The sequence below is a fragment of the Syngnathus leptorhynchus genome, chromosome 4, assembly GCF_054491065.1.
Source record: "Syngnathus leptorhynchus isolate UIUO chromosome 4, UIUO_Slep, whole genome shotgun sequence".
NCBI lineage: Eukaryota > Metazoa > Chordata > Actinopteri > Syngnathiformes > Syngnathidae > Syngnathus > Syngnathus leptorhynchus.
In genome coordinates, this window is record NC_141198.1 from 9032111 (window position 1) to 9045681 (window position 13571).

At 41.6% G+C, this 13571-nt stretch overlaps 2 protein-coding genes across 4 annotated transcripts; both read right to left on the reverse strand.

Moving 5' to 3' along the window:
• Positions 1-758: 758 nt before the first annotated feature.
• elmod3 (ELMO/CED-12 domain containing 3) lies at positions 759-10453 on the reverse strand. 3 transcript variants are annotated; one of them, XM_085910581.1, is made up of 14 exons: positions 10328-10453; positions 8921-9288; positions 8608-8776; positions 8066-8137; positions 7909-7983; positions 7630-7699; positions 7353-7415; positions 7174-7262; positions 6221-6344; positions 6015-6137; positions 5812-5942; positions 4965-5041; positions 4744-4871; positions 759-4146 (listed from the first exon to the last, which is right to left on the reverse strand). In XM_085910581.1, the coding sequence occupies exons 3-14, from the start codon at positions 8641-8643 to the stop codon at positions 3896-3898; spliced, it is 1239 nt and encodes a 412-aa protein (XP_085766707.1). In that variant the 5' UTR covers positions 8644-8776; positions 8921-9288; positions 10328-10453; the 3' UTR covers positions 759-3895. The 3 variants fall into 3 exon arrangements, with proteins under 3 accessions (XP_085766707.1, XP_085766706.1, XP_085766705.1); XM_085910580.1 differs by having other exon boundaries at positions 8859-9288; XM_085910579.1 differs by having other exon boundaries at positions 8608-9288.
• A 592-nt stretch (positions 10454-11045) lies between these two features.
• star (steroidogenic acute regulatory protein) lies at positions 11046-13261 on the reverse strand. The gene is made up of 7 exons (XM_085909098.1): positions 13088-13261; positions 12862-12969; positions 12603-12733; positions 12223-12381; positions 11967-12151; positions 11800-11893; positions 11046-11700 (listed from the first exon to the last, which is right to left on the reverse strand). Exons 1-7 carry the CDS (start codon positions 13149-13151, stop codon positions 11581-11583), a joined length of 861 nt encoding a protein of 286 aa, XP_085765224.1. The 5' UTR covers positions 13152-13261; the 3' UTR covers positions 11046-11580.
• Positions 13262-13571: the final 310 nt, after the last annotated feature.

Genomic DNA, 13571 nt, shown 5'->3' on the forward strand with positions numbered 1-13571 from the left:
ACAACACGCAGATTCCTATGGAAGCACACTAACTTCATGACCCAGCACCAAAACCCCCCTTCCTTAGACTGCAAAATATTATATTGCAATGGGGGGAGGGGTCTGTAAAAATGCATTGGAAGCACTATTGAGCGCATACTTATAGTGAGTCTGAGTCATTTGTTTCCTCAGTGAGAATCTGACAAACCTTGAACTGTTATCGATACTTTAAACTGTTCAAACAGCATCAGTGGAGCAATGAGATTAGCTTCACAGGAACTTCCATGGGTCAATTCAGTCCATAGTCAAAGGAGAAATCAATGATGGCTAAAATGTCTCTTTCAAAGAGCAGACAAATGTCAAAGACAAACTTTATGTCTATATATATTTATGTGTATAATATATATATATATATATATGTATATATATATTTGATGTGATTTGATTCTACTTGACTTATACTAGACTAAAATTGGTCTCAACTTTGCTTCAGTCGTGGTTGTATCAAACATTGCCCTCTAGCGGTTAAACTAAAGCACATCAAGAAAGCCGTAGATTAAATTTAGTCGTGATTACGCCTCACAAAAAAAAAAACCTGTAATCATAGGTACTGTTTTAAAGCTCTAAATATTGCTTTTCGGTCAAATCTAGCTCACTTTCTCTGAAAATATTGTTTAGTCAGAGCTGAGAACAATGGTGAGGGTGTCTGAGTGTGGCAATGTGCCATTTGATTCAATACTGTGTGCAATAAGTTAGACAGAATACTGATAGTTCTTACTTTTCAACAGCATTTATTTAGCTTTCTCCATACAATACATTTAATGTACAACAGCACATACTGTATTCTCAAATAACTCTCAGTATAAAATAGGTAGGGCATCTACAATCAAGGTACAGTCATAAAATTCTCTGAGGGAGGGACATGACAAAGACCATGACAGCAAAACAGCTTCAAAGAATTGAAAGCGCAGGGTGTTGTCGAGAGATGTGATTGTATTTGCCGAGCCACTGCTGGTTTGCGAGCGGAACTTCAAACGGCACCTCTCGTGGGTCTGGCATCCTGCGAAAACCCGTTTGTTTCTCTTTTCTCTCTTGGCAAGAGTCATGCAACTGGGGGGATGTTTGAAAGCAAAAAATATAATCCAAGACAACTGACAAACAGTAAAGTTTGGCGGTAATGAGAAGATGAATTCGAACTTGTCTGGATACTTGAAAGCATAATGACCACAGCCTTACAATCATGTGCTGACTGAGCAATTTGTTAGTAGCTCTGCATTGTTTCTCAGTGTTTTCCTGACACCCAACACTTAAATCACAGCAAATGATACTTGACCGTCATCAAAGCCACAAGACGAAACCAGCGCATTCCAACATGGCCAATTCAAAGTGGAGTAGAAAGTGCGTTTCATTTGCAGATGTCTATGGGCCTATATAGTGATGACATAATACACACTTTGCTTCTGTTATTATAGTATGTCGTGCTTGAGCGGTTTAATATCCTCTGTACATTATATAACGAGTCCGCTTGGTGAACGAGAGGTATAAGCAAATATAGAACGATGTACTGAAAGGCCAAATAAATATCAGGAGAGAAAGGAGAGATTTGTCTTAAGTCTTGAGGTAAGCAATGTATTTTCGCATAATGCCCTACAGACAATCATTCATCTTACAATCATTAATTCTCTATGTACAAACTTCCTGATTTACAGACACTGTACTGCTCCTTAGCTTCAAAAAGAAGAAAACCAAGCGCGGGATCAGTGTGGTGCAATGTTTGGGACGAGGGAGGGATAAGGTGACCTGACTCGATGAGGTGGCCGCAAATGAACATTATGGCTCCGGAAGGTGGCCCTTTTGCATACGTCACACATACAGTTTTATCTACAACAGTGCAAAGTTCCTCATCGGTCGCGCGACGCCTTCAAATAATTGGCCTAACCGTGCCGTCTCGTTTGTGACGAGATGAAGAACGGAAACGGTACGACAGACCCCGTTTGAGGTCAACGAGCCGTCTACTGCCTTGCAACAACACAGGTTACTGTGGCACTGAGGCGAAATGCGCAAATTACAAAAAAGAAAGTAGGAAGCCAACACACGACCATACATGATTCTATGGGATGGAGTTTCAACTGTTACCTTCTCAGAAGACAAAGTTGAACTCAATCACATGTCCAGCCAATCTCCACAAGCCGCGCTGCCTCCAATGTTTCTACTGGGGGGTCATGAAAGATGAATGTGCTCTCGTAGTAAAGGTCTGCGCACTCATTGACACGACAGACCGACGTCAACGTGACATCAACAAGCTTCACGAAGGAGGAGGCTATAGGATGCTACAGTACTAGTGCTACCTGAACATGCTACAGACTGAGACTACAAAACATGGGAGACAGTTTCACACGAGCACAAAGCACGAACCAGCTTTGCCGAGGAGCCTGAACCCGAGCTTGGCCAGCTTGATTTTGACTTTTCCAATTGGACTTCTTTTCTTCATGTTCATTCCAAGTACCATTTTAAAATGACTCAAGTAACACGTTTGCAGCTGGACGGGTCAAGTACTACTTAGTAAAGCTGGATTTTTGTGTGCAGAGGAAAGTACCCCATTTGTAGTCAATTCCTGTCACACCGTCTCACATGTACACTTTCCAACTTATCAACGACATTCGTACTGCCTTACGTAAAAAGCTTCATCAGACAAGTCAAACTGCCCTTTAAATGGTGACAACAAACCAAAATGTCGTCACTTTTTCTTTAAATGTCTTCACTAAGACGCATTTTCAGTCTCAACACACACACACACACAAAAGTACACAAACACACAAGCCCTGAAGTTAGGAACAATGTCTATGGTCACACAGCACTGACACTTTGATTATCATTGAGTGTGAGCTGGAATTGCATACTGTACCATAGTATTTAGGGGAGGCACCCTTCAACGTCAGCTCAATCATTTTGCCATTCATACATACAAATCCACCCCCCCCTTTAAAAAAAAAAATATATATATACAATCACATGCTTACTAATGGAAAAAAAAACTTATATTAGACCTTCAGAGTAAGCCTTATCAAACGTGATCGACTGATAATGTGTGTAGGATTCCCCTGTGTTCTGTTAAAACCATTCTTATTATTTCGTATCTTCTGGAAAAAAAAAAAAGAAAAAAAAGAAAAAGCATTTTCAACTGAAGCAGCTAAAATATAGTGTTTTTTTTTTGGGAGAGGGGGGGGTGTCGATCATAACTATCAAGTGAATGGACGACTGGACCAATTCTGTGACACCAACAGTGTCTCTGCAGTCTGAACCCCATTTTCTCCCCTTACATTACATTTTCAACCAACTGATAGGGAATCCAAAGGGGTCAAAAGGTCAAGGCAAGCTAACATGAAACCTGCTCCCTGCCTGTGACCTGATCAAGTGTTGTGCTGCTGGTTATGATGACCCTGTGGTGATGAGCATTGATAACATGTCTGATGGTGGTGCCCTTCCGCCGCATTGCGGTTGTGTAGTCGCTCGAACAAAATTGAGCCTCAGGCCACCTGCGACGTCAACAGAAGAAGGCTGAGAGTTCCAAACTCCACATGGACTGAGTTGTGACCATGATAACTTCATGTCAATTTCAATTGAGCACTCAATTTAAAAAAAAAAGTGCAAAGGTTCACGTTCTTGTTTTGTGACATCCTGTATCATCTTCATTTGTTTGACTGTTCTGCGTTGGAATAAATAATTCAAACAATGGGGGCTATATGGCTAACTACAAAACACTAACACACACACAAAAAAAAAAAACAACCTTAGCAAAGTGCAGCACCCCATCTTCAAAGGGTTGGGGAACGTGTTGGATAGTGTGTTCTTCATCTAGCTCTCCATAAGACACAGACAGACGGACAGACAGACAGACAGATGCACGCACACAAGCTTAAATGAGTCTGGCATCACCCTCCATGTCAGATGGTAGCTCACACACCCCTGTGAAGTGCATCTCTTTTGCTTTGCTTCCCTGCCCACTCGCCGCTCTGGCTGCTCGTTCCTCCACGCTGGGAGAAGGTTGCTGAGCCGGCGGCTCTGGCGACGTCCCACGGGGGACTCCACCTGCCCGTCTCTCTTTCAGGAAGACCTCTAGTCGGCGAAGCATCTGCTTTGGGTTCTTTTTGGCGAACAGCTCCACTTCTGAAGAAAGTACATCAACAGTGAGTGTATTTGTAGTCATGCCTAGATATTGCTCTCTGTTTGAGATGGAAATTCTGGATAATGTTGAAGTACTTGTCATGCCATTAGCTGATAATGTAATGTAATACAATATACCAAAATGAAACACTTGAGTATATATATATTTTTTTGCATGTACATGGTCTGCGTGCAACAATTTATAAACAAGTGCGGGAGATTCACCCACATGCATTTCTAACAACATAGTAATACATATTTCATATGACAAATATGAATTTCAATGGAACATCTCAGATTTAATTGGATGTGAAAAGAGGAAGACTCAAAGGTCCCTTAATGTGACATTGACTCATTCATTATAAAAACAACTGTCTCACCATTGTTTACCAACCTTTAAGATGTGAACACCAATTGACTTAAGTTGGCTAAATCCCCACTATGGCACAGTGGTTGACAATTATTGGGCTAGACAAACAGTACATGGTCTGAGGCGCAGTTGCTCAGAAGGCCTCATGAAGCATTCGGTGATTTGCAACAACCCCTTGTTGTTGTCATTCAACTTGGACATTGCTATAAACATAAAATAACTTCACCAACCTTTTATCACAAAGCCAGAGTCAGCAATGGTTTTCTGTTGCGTCTTCCACAGTTGGTACAGGTGCAGGTACGTGGCCACGTAAAATTCATTCAGCACACCAACAACTTGCTGTCGACGATTGCACTCCCTGCGGAGGCCAAAAGTAGAGAAGAGGTTTTTGCCCGACTCATGCGCTACGGAAGGATGGGACAAAGGGAGAGGATGATAAAAAAAGACTGACTTTGACAAGGCCTCTTCTCTGAGCACCTGCAGAGCGATGCGCGTCATGTTGATTGACATCACACTGAAAGGAAAGTTCTGGGAATAAACAGTCACAACAGCAACATTAGAACACAATTTACAAAATGTAATAAAATCCAACAAAAGAGCTGTGTCAAATATCTGTCGTTGCAAAAACAATGAGAAATATGGACTTAGATGACCCCCAAAAAATATCCAGAGAGAATTCATTTTCAAAAATGATTTAACTCGGGATGGGCGACCCTGATATCTTCCTTATTTCAAGGTAACTTGTGGTCATTTTACAATCAGGAACTACAAATTAGAAAATTGCCACTAATTTAAGACAATTTTAAGGAAATTGCTATATTGGCTATATAGGGCTTTCTCTAAGATTATTTGTCATTGTTTTTCTGGGGTGAATTGAATAGTAGTGGTATCGACACTTGGTATTGGTGACAATTCAAGATTTGAGTACTCGCAATGATATCGGTGTGAAGAAAAGTGCTATCAAACATGCTTAGATTTAACCCAATTTAGAGAGTACTAGTTACTTCTAAATGACTTTCATTCACCCCTTTACAAATATGTCGTCAATTCATCAGAATTAAGGGAATTTAAATTTTAGCTCATGTTGAAATCTCAACTATGTTTATAAACCCATTTACAAAATAATAATAAATTCACATTTTTTACTGACTTTGTCCGACAGATCTAATTTTAGCAGCACGTTTTTGGTTTACAACTCTAAGAATGTTAATACTGGTGTCTCGAACAGAGACCATCAACACATACCTAAAACAACCTCGAATGAGTTATTGGAGCATCTTGATATGAGTTAATAATACCTGTGTAGGGTGTTGGGACAACTTGTAGATGTCTCGAGCCAAGGGCAGAGTTTCTGGGTCCATCACAAAATACAAAGTGTGCATGAGTCCCAGGAAACCAGTACCACGAAGGTCTGTAGCTGGGTCCATACCTAAAAAGCAAATCATAAGTCACTTTCAAATCTTTATTATAAAGTCGCTTAAATCTATTTGGAGCATTTTACCCTGAAAGCCAATGTTTTCCCAGTGTGTCCCATAACGAGGACAGTCCAGCCTGCAGCCAATGAGCCTTTTATAAATGGTCTGGAGAACGCGCATGTGGACTATCTGGCTGTTGTCCACATGGCCTATGGAAATCATATGCACAAGTCAGCATTTAAATAAACCCACGGATGACTGCAAAAAACAGGCACGGCGAACACATGCTCACATTGCGCAATGGCAAAGACAAGATCCCGCTCCTCCGTGAGTTCCCTGTTCAGTCGAGGGGGCCCAAAAAGGAAGTGTGTGATGGCAGCGAGACCTGTCCTGCGAATAGTTGGCTGGATGTTCTTCTGAAAATTTAGATTTAATTTTGAGTAAAAACCACGTTTGACTTTTTGGGGGGAAGGGGGGGTTAGCAGATCTATACTAGATGCTAATCTAAATGTATCTGATAAGTTGAAAAAGTCTTCAGGATACAACAAAAACAAAAGCTATTGACCATGGCGTTCCAATTCTTTTACAAGGTCCAAAATAATATGGTATGGAGAGAATAGGTGGTGGTGGAGGACAGAATAAACCTGAACCTCGATTTTACACACTTTGATTCCACGCAACTTTCTGTCTAACGCGGGTTTGGTCATGGAGCCCAATTTTTTTTTCGTTTTTAAATGGATGATATAAGAACAATATGAAGCTAAATAACTAGAGTGTAAACTTAAGCGTTAGTGCTTTGATGAATTTCTGTGACCAATTTAAAGGTGTTTGACAATAATTAGTCTAGATGTTTGATATTTATGACTGCTTTATTACAGCGTTACGGATAGCTAGGATTGTTTTTGATGCGTAAAGGGGGAAGTTCACGGAAGCATCTCACTCCAAGAGAGGACACAGTATCAGAAGAAGTGGCTGCTTTATTGAATAGGTGGCTGATATTGTCATCTGCATATTGCTTCTCGTTTCATAAAATGTCAACACATTTCGATGTGTGTGGCGAATGGTGACGGGTGGCAAACGGACCCCTTCAGCTGCCCAACAAAATACCTGACCTAAATTGCAAAAGACCCATTTGGCTGCCTAAAAACATACCTTTCTAAAAAAACAAGACTTTCTATACAATGCACTTTTGGCGTTAACGTAAAATTCAGATTTAGGTGTACAATGACAATCATAGTTGCTTACAAGCAAGTCCCCGAGATCTGTAGTCTGGAAGTACTGAAGAGCTTCATTGAAAGAGATGAGCGGTGTCGGGTTTGAGTCATCAGTGAGAGCTGGGGGAATTCAAAACAAACAAAAGCAAATCTAATTTAGCTTGGTAAATTCCTGACAACATAGATGTGAAATTGTTGGACAGCTCTGACCTGGTTGGATATTTTCTAGAGCCTCCCACTCCTGTCTGGCCTTTTCCAACTCCTCATCTCCTTCTGTGGAGACACACAAGAGCAAGTTAAGAAAATACTATCAATCATTCATCTTCCCTATTCTGGGGTACTGCATCATGCCTACAGCACCAAGCCAACAACCTGAATCCCAAAGGAAGGTTCTATCCGCACAGCAACCTTGTGTCTAGGATACAGTACTAAATTCTACTGGGAATAGGATGAGAGACCCAAGTGAGTTTGTGTGAGAGTGTGCTACCTGCAGGTTTAGTCTGGTCCCCTCCTGCTGCAAGAGTCTGCAGGAGACCATTCTGCTTCAGTGCTGAAATCTGAAAACAACAATCACCTTTCATAATGTCCCCACAATTTAGCAACACAGCGTCAAGTCGACTTGGGCCGTCACGCAAATTAGTCACATGGTACATCATTCAGAATGTTCGAGTTTCCACTGAACTGTACACATATTGCAACACAAAAGTCAGTATTTCTTGCATGATAGTACGATGGATGAGAAAATAAACGTAGCGGAGGTCATTACCGGCAGGGATGTGAGGGGTGCACAGTCATTGGTGTGATCTCTGACACTGTGACTGATAATTAGTCCATTCATAACCTGGAAAGAAAAAAGTTTCAGCCATTTTTGAGGAAGCAGGACTTCTTGAATCCAAGGGAAGGGGTCATCTGAGTTTACTCACAGGCTTTTGGTTCGAGTGTCCATTGGTGGTCTCCTCTGATGAGTTACATTCAGGAGACAAACCATTGAGTCCCTAAGAGCGGGGAGAGGGCACCACATGTGCAGTTGGTTATAAAACGGACAGAATAAAAGTGTAGAGGAAAGCAGAAGTTATTTTATTTTACCCCACCAAGAAGACAGTTGTCTCGAATAACAATAAAAAGTCATGTGCAGGAGAGTTAGGGGAAAAAGGTTTACAGAGCGAAATCGAGCTGAAGTTAAGAGAAATGCCCTGCCAGCTGCCGCCATGGTAACATGGCAAGCGAGCCAGAGCAGAGATTACAGCTAAAGCAGTGGAGTGAGCTGTTGACTTTAGGTCTTAAATTAAACATATGTGCAAAAGCAAATGAGCTCTTAATTGTTTAACAATGTGGCGTAGGAAGAGAAGATGTCTCCGTATAATTGTGGGTATTAACATGGGCACGAGCTAATATGGACACAACAACCTCGTCTTTGTTCTAATGGGCCAAATGAAATGATGTCGCGGGAGGCCGAATGCATTACCTCACGGTGGAAAGTGACATCAGTGTCTTCTTCCATTGCATATGATTGTGTTGGCTGGCAAGGGTCTTCCCGATTGGAGCCTCTAAAGGCTTTTGAAATCCTGGACTGAGATGGGCTGACAAGTTGCTACAAGGACTACCATGGTTTCTTGAGCACACGTGTGTAGTGACTGCAAAGATTGATGCTTCATATAGATGAAAATGTCCACGCTCACAAGTTAAGACTTCACCCCGCTGGTAACAGACACCCACATCGTGCACATCTCGGGTTTTCCCTCGGTGATAGTGGCAGCCTCCTCCTTCTATATTCTAACCTTGAGTGTGCACACAGAGAGGAATGTGCAGATATCAGTCTAGCGCCGAGAGGAAATGGCAAATTTCCCGGAATCCTCCCTCTTTCCTCCCCTCCACAGATCCCCTTGGCCTGTAGCTTCGCTCCTCATCGCCGTCAGAGGTGCCCAGAAGATGGATAATAACATCGCTTTTCAGGCTTGAGCTCTCCTCATAGCAGACACTTCATTACTTTGGCTCACAAGACAAATCCAATAAGCGCACAGCGATATTAGTACACTTTAAATGACTGCGTTATCTTCAGCCTCATGTGAAACAAGAAGGGCAGGTGTCCAGATGTGGATCATGAGCTGTCTTCTTTTTTGGGAGGGGGTCTCACATGCATTAGAATCTGCAATGTGAAGTAAAACAAAGCATCACAAAGGTATCCTACATACACAAGATATAAAATGCAAAAACAGGGTGTGGGTAAAAATAGCCTCAGATTTGACAAGTATGCAACCACCCTGGGATCCACCACCTCAATCCTGAAAATTGACGATACAATTTTCAAAGGGTCACAAACATAACACATCTAATAAATTTCAAAGAGAATCAAATCCATAATGTCATGATTATACGGTGAACTTGGAAGACATAGTGCCTTGGCCACTGTGTATTCAAAAATGTCCCACCGCTACATCATTGGATTGCATTGTGTATATCTTTGCAAATAAAGATGTATTGTTTTGTATTGTATGACATCAGAGATATGTGATTTAAAAAAATGCACACATGTAAGACATTTTCAGGACATTTATGTCAAGGACGTTCGTGTATTTCCAGCAAAACAAACAACAAAAATAAATACAGTACTCTACTCCCAACACATCTGCTAAAAATAAAAGTTACAAAGGAGAATGCACACACAAATGTCATTCAAATTGTCTGGTAAGCAACACATTTTCTGATTTAAAAAAAATGACACTAGTTTTATTTTATTGCAATCCTAAATTTGCAGGCTGCCAGCTCTAACGTCGCCACAGTACAGAAGCTGTCAGCCAGCTAGCGAGCAGCAGGCTAGCAATATGTCAGCTAACAACCCCGCAGGCACAAACACCCAGGTACTGCTTCTTCTCAAACAACCGATGTATTAATGCAATATGTGCAAAAAGGACGGTCTATTTTCGCAGTGCACGGATGAGGGATCACCTGTCATGAAAAGTGTGTGCAATTGAGTGAATGACAGCGCCTCTTTCTTACAAAAAAGCCAGCTGTCAGAGCTAACTAACGGGCTAACTGTAGAGCTCTATTCAACTGTAACAGGGATGAAGTCTGAGTCCAAAATCTAATGCAAGTAAAATGCATTTTCACTTCGGAAAACACAACAAATTAAAGCGATACCCTGCTGTCCGAGCATATAATTGTTGGATAAAAAGGATTTAAAATACCTCAGTTTCTGATTGTTTCTCCCTCCAATCTCAGCTTCCCTTCCCCCGTCCAGCGGCCACTGGAGTGCAGATGCATCATGGGAATTGTCGTTTCCTGCCGCGATCTGGATTCATTACGTCATTGTTCTATGGCTCAGAGGTACTGATGGCGTGTTACTGAGCATCTTTTTTTTTTACCCACATCGTAGTTACAATACCATTTCCCGAAGCATATATCTGACAATATGAATGATAACATACATAATATGTGCATAATTCTGACCAATATAATTGACCACAAAAATGCATCCAGAGCAACAGAGAAATGTTTCACATCTAACTCATGCCCTTAGGAATTGTTTGAAGGCATGCAAAGAAGGTTTTCAATGTGGATCATAGAAATACACTCTTAAAGTTTCAAATCACTTTGAAGTGCATAAAAAAATAACTAAAAGATCTGGACGTCTCATCTGAATCCAATGGGTCAAATGAGGGTGGGGGTTATAATGTCAAATGATGGACACAAATGGAGCATGACCTTTTATCCATTTTCAATCTGACTTCCCTACTAGGGGTACAGCCTGGACTGGTCATCAGGTCACATACTATAAACACCCATTCATTCTCAATTTTGAGCATATGGTCACTTTAGACTCTTTAATTACTTACCTTTACCTGGCCTGGAATGTGACTATTACCTGTCCCGATCATAATAACGCAACTGTAGTCAGACAAGATGATGGCTTGTCAGCAAAGGATAGCATTTATTTGAGTTTTCAGGTATCAGCAAAAAAAAAAATCTCCTAAGTAACTTTTTGCATACACTCATAAATATCAATGGCATGGAGATCGTTTATTCACATAGCAGCTATTGCAATGGCACAAAATCAATAAATAAAGCACAGCAATAAAAATGTGCAAATCACAGTGGAGCGACATGATACCCAAGGTATTATCACTCTGAAACAATGTGCAGTTCATAAGATGTTTGACTCCTCTGACCGGCTCAAGGCGGAATGGTTCAATCTGAATGAACATGTTAATCAACAATATGATTGGTGTCTCATTCAAAGAATCCCTATTAATGTGTGAGAGAAACACAAGTGTGCTCAGATTTTCCCCATTTTAAGCCAAGCAATTTATTCATTTCATTTCCCTAATAGCCATTTCTTTTTCTTTGCTGATCATAGCGTGTTTGTGTTGTTTGATGGCACATTAGTCTCTCCTCTGCCACTACTGAGCGTATAATTTCGAAGCACAGGAGGCATGTTGTGTCAGCAAGTGCGAGCCATCTCCACGGAAACCTGATTAGCCATCCTTTGCCTGAGGTGGTTGGCAAAGTCCACCTGTGTCTGGGAGAGCACTTTGTTGATGATTGTCTTTGGGATCCAACCCTGCAAACGATAAAGGCAAAGTTTGTTTTCAAATACGCTCACTGAAATGGAATCCATTGCCATGGAAAAGGGATAGCTGGGAAGACTCTGGTAGTGTACCTTTAAATCTATATTTAGTAACCAGGTGAACTTGGTCTTATTGGGGTCTTCACTGCTGGGCTTCATAACTATACAAGTGGGCCCATTCTCTGCCCTATCAAACAAAAGAATCACTTTTAACAATGTATAGTCATGCGGTTCATTCGTTCATCAGAGTCATCCCTCACCTGACCACACCCCTCTGCTCAGGCATCTTTGGGTGTTGAGTGGACGTTCCAGCCAGGAAGCAGGTGGAGCCGCGACGCTTTGCACAGCGAACACTGACAAAATCCCGAGGCCCCACTACATTGCCCGGTGTGTCTCCTGATACCTCATGGGTCACCAATGTGTCCTTGCCGATCTTTTGAAGAATCTGTAGGATTTGACATTTCTCGATGAGGGGTATATTACCATACTAACTGCATGCACATGATGCTGCCTCACCTTGACCTGCTTCACGTTTGGGTTCCACTCAGCCATCTGCTCCATGTTTCCCACCAGCTCTCCATAAAGGCTATCAGGATGTTGGTCTAACAGAACCTCTAACCTGAACACCTTTCCGATGCCAGGCAACACCTTACTCAAGACTTTGTCTCCGTTTGTCTGAGGAGCATCACAAACATACAAAAAAAAAAAAGGTATTGCAAATATTCAGTAAGATTTATATGAAGGGTTAAGTTGAAATGTCCATCACACCCCTCACTATATGATGGTATGACGTGGTGTTCTGTGATTTCTCATGGTCGTGGAAGAAAAAAAAACATGACTGGTAATTTCAGAGAATCCTTATTTATCAGCTCGGTGTTTTCCGTCTTGATACTCACAGCGACAGTCTCAACAATCCAGCCCTCTTGCTCACTGAGGATGCCAATAGCTTTCTGCAGCGCATCTTCACCTTGTTTCACATAGGACATTTCTTCCTCACTGTATCCATTCTCCTCCTTAATTGGAGAACCTTCCAAGAAACAGGTGGGTAAAGTATTTAAAATTTGGGGGTCTTTTTTAAAACGCATGTGTCAGCCTTGCAACCAAAACAGTATTCCATTTTTATCTGTGTTGGAGGGAAACAATTGCATAACTTACTGAGGAAGGAACTTCTTCTCCGGACTTGGCTGATCCAGTTACAGGGGCCTGGACCGGCAAGTCGGTCCAGCTCATGGTGTATAGCCACAATTGCATTCTTTCTTAAACCTTGCCGATGGAGACACAAAATGAGCAACAATCTTTCAGTTAAGGCACAAGATACAGCGCAAGCAGTTTTGGGCATTACTGGAGATTATTGAATGTTCATCTTTCATTTTTGACTCACCTCTCATGTTCCTCATATGGCGGTAGGAGATGCCAGCGCACAGTTTGAAAGTTGCAGGAAGCATTTTGTTCTCACAGAATTTCTTTGCCTTAAGAGAACAAAAACTCAGTCACGCTATTAAGAAACAGTTTGGGTGTCAGTGTTGTCGAAATGATTTTCAATTCTGACTGTGGATGTCTGAGTGGGCCTGTGTATATATACAGCATGCCCACAAGGCCATCGTGCTATCTCTGTGTAGATAAACACACACACACAGCACACATACACACACACGCACGCCCACACCACCTCCCTCTTCCGAGGTCCATGTCGCCAAGGTTGCTTTACGAACAAGACGAGCATTTCTCTGACTTTCACATGTTGTCCAGTGCCCAAAGCCCCTCCATATTGCTCAGAGAGGTCAATATGAGAGCGATTGGAGTCATTTATCCCTTCATAGTTTGAAAGTGTTCAGACCTTTGGCTAAAAAAAAAATAATCTCTGT

Coding starts and splice junctions, on each gene's coding strand:
- star (XM_085909098.1), bottom strand. CDS start 13,151: ATGCTTCCTGCAACTTTCAAACTGTGCGCTGGCATCTCCTACCGCCAT. Junction 12,970..13,087: donor CCATATGAGGAACATGAGAG/GTGAGTCAAAAA, acceptor TCCATCGGCAAG/GTTTAAGAAAGAATGCAATT. Junction 12,152..12,222: donor CAAACGTGAAGCAGGTCAAG/GTGAGGCAGCAT, acceptor CAAATCCTACAG/ATTCTTCAAAAGATCGGCAA.
- elmod3 (XM_085910581.1), bottom strand. CDS start 8,643: ATGGAAGAAGACACTGATGTCACTTTCCACCGTGAG. Junction 5,943..6,014: donor GGAAAACATTGGCTTTCAGG/GTAAAATGCTCC, acceptor TTTGCTTTTTAG/GTATGGACCCAGCTACAGAC. Junction 4,872..4,964: donor AGAGAAGAGGCCTTGTCAAA/GTCAGTCTTTTT, acceptor TGGCCTCCGCAG/GGAGTGCAATCGTCGACAGC.